We start from the raw sequence: 10,000 nt of genomic DNA, 5'->3' as shown, positions 1-10,000 counted from the left end.
ACTAGGATTCACCTAATGAAATGAACAATCAAACTAGAATTAACCTAATAAAATGAGCAATCAACCCAGGATTCATCTAATGATATTAGCATTTAAACTAGAAATCACCTAAAGGAATAAACAATCAAACTACAATTAACCTAATGCAATTGGGAATCAAACTAGGATTGACCTAATGAAGTGAGCAATCAAGCTAGGATTCACCTAATAATATTAGCCTTCAAACTAAAATTCACCTAAAGAAATGAGCAATCAAACTAGAATTAACCTAATGCAATAGGCAATCAAACTAGGATTCACCTAATGAAATGAGCAATCAAACTAGAATTCACCTAATGAAATGAGCAATCAAACTAGGATTCACTTAATGAAATGAGTAATCAAACGAGAATTAATCTAATGCAATAGGCAATTAAAGTAGGATTCACCTAATGAAATGAGAAATCAAACTAGGATTCACCTAATGATATTAGCATTCAAACTAGGATTCACCTAATGAAATGAGCAATCAAACTAGAATTTACCTAATGAAATGAGAAATCAAACTAGGATTCACCTAATGAAATGAGCAATCAAACTAGAATTAATCTAATGCAATAGGCAAATAAAGTAGGATTCACCTAATGAAATGAGCAATCAAACTAGGATTCACCTAATGATATTAGCATTCAAACTAGGATTCACCTAATGAAATGAGCAATCAAACTAGATTTAACCAAATGCAATAGGCAATCAAACTAGGATTCACCTAATGAAATGAGCAATCAAACTAGGATTCACCTAATGAAATGAGCAATCAAACTAGAATCCACCTAATGACATGAGCAATCAAACTAGCTAATGAAATGAGCAATCAAACTACAATTCACCAAATGAAAGGAGCAATCAAACTACAATTCTCTTAATGAAACGAACAACCAAACTAGAATTTTCCTAATGGAATGGGCAATCAAACTAGAATTCACCTAAAGAAATGAGCAATCAAACTAGAATCAACCTAATGCAATAGGCAATCAAACTAGGATTCACGTAATGAAATGAGCAATCAAACTAGGATTCACCTAATGAAATGAGCAATCAAACTAGAATTAACCTAATAAAATGAGCAATCAAACTAGGATTCATCTAATGATATTAGCATTCAAACTAGAATTCACCTAAGGGAATGAGCAATCAAACTAGAATTAACCTAATGCAATAGGGAATCAAACTAGGATTCACCTAATGAAATGAGCAATCAAACTAGGTTTCACCTAATGATATTAGCATTTAAACTAAAATTTGCCTAAAGAAATGAGCAATCAAACTAGAATTAACCTAATGCAATAGGCAATCAAACTAGAATTCACCTAATGAAATGAGCAATCAAACTAAAATTCACCTAAAGAAATGAGCAATCAAACTAGAATCCACCTAATGCAATAGGCAATCAAACTAGGAATCACCTAATGAAATGGGCACTCAAATTAGCATTCACTTAATGGAATTGGTAATCAAACTGGAATTCACTTGATGGAATGGGCAATCAAACTAAAATTCACTTAATGGAATGGGCAATAAAACTAGAATTTACTTAATGAAATGAGCAATCAAACTAGAATTCACCTAATGAAATGAGCAATCAAACTAGAATTCACCTAAAGAAATGAGCAATCAAACTAGAATCAACCTAATGCAATAGGCAATCAAACTAGGATTCACCTAATGAAATGAGCAATCAAACTAGGATTCACCTAATGAAATGAGCAATCAAACTAGAATTAACCTAATAAAATGAGCAATCAAACTAGGATTCATCTAATGATATTAGCATTCAAACTAGAATTCACCTAAAGGAATGAGCAATCAAACTAGAATTAACCTAATGCAATAGGGAATCAAACTAGGATTCACCTAATGAAATGAGCAATCAAACTAGGTTTCACCTAATGGTATTAGCATTTAAACTAAAATTCGCCTAAAGAAATGAGCAATCAAACTAGAATTAACCTAATGCAATAGGCAATCAAACTAGAATTCACCTAATGAAATGAGCAATCAAACTAAAATTCACCTAAAGAAATGAGCAATCAAACTAGAATCAACCTAATGCAATAGGCAATCAAACTAGGATTCACCTAATAAAATGGGCAATCAAATTAGCATTCACTTAATGGAATTGGTAATCAAACTGAAATTCACTTGATGGAATGGACAATCAAACTAGAATTCACTTAATGGAATGGGTAATAAAACTAGTATTCACTTAATGGAATGGGCAATCAAACTAAAATTCTCCTAATGGAATGAGCAATCAAACTAAAATTCTCTCAATGAAATGAGCAATCAAACCAAAATTCTCCTGATGGAATGGGCAATCAAACTAGCATTAGCATTCAAACTAGAATTCACCTAAAGGAATGAGCAATCAAACTAGAATTAACCTAATGCAATAGGGAATCAAACTAGGATTCACCTAATGAAATGAGCAATCAAACTAGGTTTCACCTAATGATATTAGCATTTAAACTAAAATTCGCCTAAAGAAATGAGCAATCAAACTAGAATTAACCTAATGCAATAGGCAATCAAACTAGAATTCCCCTAATGAAATGAGCAATCAAACTAAAATTCACCTAAAGAAATGAGCAATCAAACTAGAATCAACCTAATGCAATAGGCAATCAAACTAGGAATCACCTAATGAAATGGGCACTCAAATTAGCATTCACTTAATGGAATTGGTAATCAAACTGGAATTCACTTGATGGAATGGGCAATCAAACTAAAATTCACTTAATGGAATGGGCAATAAAACTAGAATTTACTTAATGAAATGAGCAATCAAACTAGAATTCACCTAATGAAATGAGCAATCAAACTAGAATTCACCTAAAGAAATGAGCAATCAAACTAGAATCAACCTAATGCAATAGGCAATCAAACTAGGATTCACCTAATGAAATGAGCAATCAAACTAGGATTCACCTAATGAAATGAGCAATCAAACTAGAATTAACCTAATAAAATGAGCAATCAAACTAGGATTCATCTAATGATATTAGCATTCAAACTAGAATTCACCTAAAGGAATGAGCAATCAAACTAGAATTAACCTAATGCAATAGGCAATCAAACTAGGATTCACCTAATGAAATGAGCAATCAAACTAAAATTCACCTAAAGAAATGAGCAATCAAACTAGAATCAACCTAATGCAATAGGCAATCAAACTAGGATTCACCTAATAAAATGGGCAATCAAATTAGCATTCACTTGATGGAATTGGTAATCAAACTGAAATTCACTTGATGGAATGGACAATCAAACTAGAATTCACTTAATGGAATGGGTAATAAAACTAGTATTCAACTTATTGGAATGGGCAATCAAACTAAAATTCTCCTAATGGAATGAGCAATCAAACTAAAATTCTCTCAATGAAATGAGCAATCAAACTAAAATTCTCCTGATGGAATGGGCAATCAAACTAGAATTCACTTAATGGATTGGGCAAGCAAACTAAATTCTCTTCATGAAATGGGTAATAAAACTAAAATTCACTAAATGGAATGGGCAATCAAACTAGAATTCACTTAATGGAATGGGTAATCAAACTAGAATTCACTTAATCGGATGGGCAATCAAACTATAATTTTCCTAATGGAATGGGCAATCAGATTAGCATTCACTTACTGTAATGGGTAATCAAACTGGAATTCACTTGATGGAATGGGCAATCAAACTAGAATTCACTTAATGGAATGGGCAATCAAACTAGAATTCACTTAATGGAATGGGCAATCAAACTAGAATTCTCCTAATGGAATGAACAATCAAACTAAAATTCTCTTAATGAAACGAGCAATCAAACTACAATATGGAATGGGCAATCAAACTAGAATTCACTTAATTGATTGGGCAATCAAACTATTATTCACTTAATGAAATGAGCAATCAAACTAAAATTCATTTAATGAAATGAGTAATAAAACTAAAATTTTCGTAATGGAATGGGCAATCAAACTAGAATTCTCCTAATGGAATGAGCAATCAAACTAAAATTCTTTTAATGAAATGAGCAATCAAACTAAAATTCTAGTAATGGAATGGGAAATCAAACTAGAATTCACTTAATTGGTTGGGCAATCAAACTACTATTCACTTAATGAAATGAGCAATCAAACTAAAATTCTTTTAATTAAATGAGTAATCAAACTACAATTCTCGTAATGGAATGGCAATCAAACTAAAATTCTCCTAATGGAATGAGCAATTAAACTAAAATTCTCTTAATGAAATGAGCAATCAAACTAAAATTCTTGTAATGGAATGGGCAATCAAACTAGAATTCACTTAATTGGTTGGGCAATCAAACTACTATTCACTTAATGAAATGAGCAATCAAACTAAAATTCTTTTAATTAAATGACTAATCAAACTACAATTCTCGTAATGGAATGGGCAATCAAACTAGAATTCTCCTAATGAAATGAGCAATCAAACTAAAATTCTCTTAATGAAATGAGCAATCAAACTAAAATTCTAGTAATGGAATGGGCAATCAAACTAGAATTCACTTAATGGATTGGGCAATCAAACTATTATTTACTTAATGAAATGAGCAATCAAACTAAAATTCTTTTAATGAATTGAGTAATCAAACTAAAATTTTCGTAATGAAATGAGCAATCAAACCAAAATTCTCCTAATGGAATGGGCGATCAAACTAGAATTCACTTAATGGATTGGGCAATCAAACTAAATTCTCTTAATGAAATGGGTAATCAAACTAAAATTCACTTAATGAAATGGGCAATCAAACTAGAATTCACTTAATGGAATGGGTAATCAAACTAGAATTCACTTAATTGGATGGGCAATCAAACTATAAATCTTCTAATGGAATGAGCAATCAAACTAAAATTCTTTAATGAAATGAGCAATCATACTAAAATTCTTTTAATGGAATGGGCAATCAAATTAGCATTCACTTAATGGAATTGGTAATCAAACTGAAATTCACTTGATGGAATGGACAATCAAACTAGAATTCACTTAATGGAATGGGTAATAAAACTAGTATTCACTTAATGGAATGGGCAATCAAACTAAAATTCTCCTAATGGAATGAGCAATCAAACTAAAATTCTCTCAATGAAATGAGCAATCAAACCAAAATTCTCCTGATGGAATGGGTAATCAAACTAGCATTAGCATTCAAACTAGAATTCACCTAAAGGAATGAGCAATCAAACTAGAATTAACCTAATGCAATAGGGAATCAAACTAGGATTCACCTAATGAAATGAGCAATCAAACTAGGTTTCACCTAATGATATTAGCATTTAAACTAAAATTCGCCTAAAGAAATGAGCAATCAAACTAGAATTAACCTAATGCAATAGGCAATCAAACTAGAATTCACCTAATGAAATGAGCAATCAAACTAAAATTCACCTAAAGAAATGAGCAATCAAACTAGAATCAACCTAATGCAATAGGCAATCAAACTAGGAATCACCTAATGAAATGGGCACTCAAATTAGCATTCACTTAATGGAATTGGTAATCAAACTGGAATTCACTTGATGGAATGGGCAATCAAACTAAAATTCACTTAATGGAATGGGCAATAAAACTAGAATTTACTTAATGAAATGAGCAATCAAACTAGAATTCACCTAATGAAATGAGCAATCAAACTAGAATTCACCTAAAGAAATGAGCAATCAAACTAGAATCAACCTAATGCAATAGGCAATCAAACTAGGATTCACCTAATGAAATGAGCAATCAAACTAGGATTCACCTAATGAAATGAGCAATCAAACTAGAATAAACCTAATAAAATGAGCAATCAAACTAGGATTCATCTAATGATATTAGCATTCAAACTAGAATTCACCTAAAGGAATGAGCAATCAAACTAGAATTAACCTAATGCAATAGGGAATCAAACTAGGATTCACCTAATGAAATGAGCAATCAAACTAAGATTCACCTAAAGAAATGAGCAATCAAACTAGAATCAACCTAATGCAATAGGCAATCAAACTAGGATTCACCTAATAAAATGGGCAATCAAATTAGCATTCACTTAATGGAATTGGTAATCAAACTGAAATTCACTTGATGGAATGGACAATCAAACTAGAATTCACTTAATGGAATGGGTAATAAAACTAGTATTCAACTTAATGGAATGGGCAATCAAACTAAAATTCTCCTAATGGAATGAGCAATCAAACTAAAATTCTCTCAATGAAATGAGCAATCAAACTAAAATTCTCCTGATGGAATGGGCAATCAAACTAGAATTCACTTAATGGATTGGGCAAGCAAACTAAATTCTCTTCATGAAATGGGTAATAAAACTAAAATTCACTAAATGGAATGGGCAATCAAACTAGAATTCACTTAATGGAATGGGTAATCAAACTAGAATTCACTTAATCGGATGGGCAATCAAACTATAATTTTCCTAATGGAATGGGCAATCAGATTAGCATTCACTTACTGTAATGGGTAATCAAACTGGAATTCACTTGATGGAATGGGCAATCAAACTAGAATTCACTTAATGGAATGGGCAATCAAACTAGAATTCACTTAATGGAATGGGCAATCAAACTAGAATTCTCCTAATGGAATGAACAATCAAACTAAAATTCTCTTAATGAAACGAGCAATCAAACTACAATATGGAATGGGCAGTCAAACTAGAATTCACTTAATTGATTGGGCAATCAAACTATTATTCACTTAATGAAATGAGCAATCAAACTAAAATTCATTTAATGAAATGAGTAATAAAACTAAAATTTTCGTAATGGAATGGGCAATCAAACTAGAATTCTCCTAATGGAATGAGCAATCAAACTAAAATTCTTTTAATGAAATGAGCAATCAAACTAAAATTCTAGTAATGGAATGGGAAATCAAACTAGAATTCACTTAATTGGTTGGGCAATCAAACTACTATTCACTTAATGAAATGAGCAATCAAACTAAAATTCTTTTAATTAAATGAGTAACCAAACTACAATTCTCGTAATGGAATGGCAATCAAACTAAAATTCTCCTAATGGAATGAGCAATTAAACTAAAATTCTCTTAATGAAATGAGCAATCTTCACTTAATGAAATGAGCAATCAAACTAAAATTCTTTTAATTAAATGACTAATCAAACTACAATTCTCGTAATGGAATGGGCAATCAAACTAGAATTCTCCTAATGAAATGAGCAATCAAACTAAAATTCTCTTAATGAAATGAGCAATCAAACTAAAATTCTAGTAATGGAATGGGCAATCAAACTAGAATTCACTTAATGGATTGGGCAATCAAACTATTATTTACTTAATGAAATGAGCAAACTAAAATTCTTTTAATGAATTGAGTAATCAAACTAAAATTTTCGTAATGAAATGAGCAATCAAACCAAAATTCTCCTAATGGAATGGGCGATCAAACTAGAATTCACTTAATGGATTGGGCAATCAAACTAAATTCTCTTAATGAAATGGGTAATCAAACTAAAATTCACTTAATGAAATGGGCAATCAAACTAGAATTCACTTAATGGAATGGGTAATCAAACTAGAATTCACTTAATTGGATGGGCAATCAAACTATAAATCTTCTAATGGAATGAGCAATCAAACTAAAATTCTTTAATGAAATGAGCAATCATACTAAAATTCTTTTAATGGAATGGGCAATCAAATTAGCATTCACTTACTGGAATGGATAATCAAACTGGAATTCACTTGATGCAATGGGCAATCAAACTAGAATTCACTTAATGGAATGGGTAATCAAACTAGAATTCACTTAATGGAATGGGCAATCAAACTAGAATTCTCCTAATGGAATGAGCAATCAAACTAAAATTCTTTTAATGAAATGAGCAATCAAACTAAAATTCTAGTAATGGAATGGGCAATCAAACTAGAATTCACTTAATTGATTGGGCAATCAAACTATTATTCACTTAATGAAATGAGCAATCAAACTAAAATTCTTTTAATGAAATGAGCAATCAAACTAAAATTCTAGTAATGGAATGGGCAATCAAACTAGAATTCACTTAATTGATTGGGCAATCAAACTATTATTCACTTAATGAAATGAGCAATCAAACTAAAATTCTCTTAATGAAATAAGTAATCAAACTAAAATTCTCATAATGGAATGGGCAAACAAACTAAAATTCACTTAATGGGAATAGGCAATCAAGCTAGAATTCAGCTAATGGAATAGGGAATCTTTAGGTTTTTAAAGTCGTGTATCAAGTCTGTACCTTTTCGCACTGCTTATGACAAGTCTTAAACTCCCCGTCCAGTTTATATCAGCCAATAAAAGGTTGACGCTCTTATGTTAACCCAGACAGGGAGTAATAGGGAGTTGAAGGTCCAACTAAAATTACCAATAGTTCATAAAGCATGATAAATTTACTCTCAAATGGTAAACAATTGAACGTTGCACATGATAAATTAACTCACCAATGGTAAACAATGGAAAGTTGAAGTCATAGCATGTGATGTCATTAATATCTATGATATAAAACTAATTAACACTTCATAAAGCTTACAGGACGGATTCCAAACCTACCTAAATAGCACATGGTACTAACAGTATAATGCATTCGATGCAGAAAATATATACGTCAACGAGCAATGAGATTACCTCAAAATACTGATACTGAAATAGTTTTTCAAAGCCCTGATCATAATCAATATCAGGACTGAAATTTTTCATAATCAAATAAGTAAGTAACGTATCATTTGCGATGCTTAACTACAAATGAACCATATTAATAACGCACAAGACTATATCGAGCATGTGCGCTCTTACCGAATGAAAAAAAATATTCCATGAAAAGCCCTACACACTCATAAATCCAATATAAAAAAAGTCTACGATTATCTTGAATCATAACGTTACTGCAACGTAAAAAAATGAAAGCCTTTGCATAGCTCCTGTATTGCATGGATGTTCATACACGTTCTCATGCAAAACACCGAATAAAATTGCTAAAAATTCAATCATGTGAATAGCACTGATCAGCATGCACATTTACCTGAATTTTCAGATGATTAATTTTGATTATAACTAATTTTGATCACAACATTTGACTGACCGTATCGACATTGATAATATGATAATTTTTCAATAACTATTAGTTAGTATAACCATCACTACTATAACAAATACTATCATACTACCAATACTACTACTAACACTTACAATAGTTATTATGATCATTATTGCTCCCACAACATACACTCTCGCCTGAAATTCCTTCAGGAAATGTCAATAGAAAAGAGAGTGGTTTTTTCGTAAACATCACATAGTTATAACTACTAATATCATACGACCAATACTACTGCTAACACTTACTATAGCAGTTATTGTTATCATACAATTGTTATTATTACTACCGCAACATACACTCTCGCCTGAAACTCATTCAGGAAATGTCAATATAAAAGAGAGTAGATTTTTCCTTTTAACATCAGAATTCACCAGAGAGATAAAAAGAGTGGGGCCACTTACCAAGACTTCTGTGTTTATTTAGATCTTGGACGTAATAGGGAGGATCTAGGGGGTCCCCATGATCCTGCTCTGGGGGGTAGTCGTTGTAGGCTCGGCCGTTGGGTCTTCCCCTCCCCTCACCCCGGCTCTGTCTCAGCATCCTGTAGGAGGCGCAGAAGAAAAAAAAAGAGTTAGTAGAGTACTTCTCTTTGAACTTTTTCATGTAACAATAATCTGAGAAGAGAGAGAGAGAGAGAGAGAGAGAGAGAGAGAGAGAGAGAGAGAGAGAGAGAGAGAGAGAGAGAGAGTGTTCACTGATTAGATTTTTTTCTTAAGCGGAAAAGATAATGCAAAGTGGCAGCATAGGTTCCTCTAAAAAATATTCATAGTACAAATTGAAATAACCGATATGAGTATTAGCACAAGGTCACAAAAAGAAAAGCAATTAAATTGTATGGAACGACAGCTTTGATACATACA

General features: G+C 31.7%; 1 protein-coding gene across 5 annotated transcripts in view; it reads right to left on the bottom strand.

Annotated features, from left to right (window-relative positions):
- LOC137621665 (teneurin-m-like) overlaps nt 1-9,683 on the bottom strand; it is a 244,139-nt gene extending 234,456 nt beyond the window's left edge. For all 5 annotated transcript variants that reach the window (XM_068352160.1, XM_068352161.1, XM_068352163.1 and 2 more), the window contains exon 1: nt 9,542-9,683. In XM_068352160.1, the coding sequence (XP_068208261.1) occupies nt 9,542-9,680 (139 nt within the window). In that variant the 5' untranslated portion in view covers nt 9,681-9,683. The remainder of the gene's footprint in view (nt 1-9,541) is intronic.
- Nucleotides 9,684-10,000: the final 317 nt, after the last annotated feature.

This window comes from Palaemon carinicauda, chromosome 28 (assembly GCF_036898095.1).
Source record: "Palaemon carinicauda isolate YSFRI2023 chromosome 28, ASM3689809v2, whole genome shotgun sequence".
In the NCBI taxonomy this organism is placed as follows: domain Eukaryota; kingdom Metazoa; phylum Arthropoda; class Malacostraca; order Decapoda; family Palaemonidae; genus Palaemon; species Palaemon carinicauda.
The sequence above is the reverse complement of the archived record's forward strand: the minus strand, read 5'-3'. Positions and strand labels throughout refer to the sequence as shown.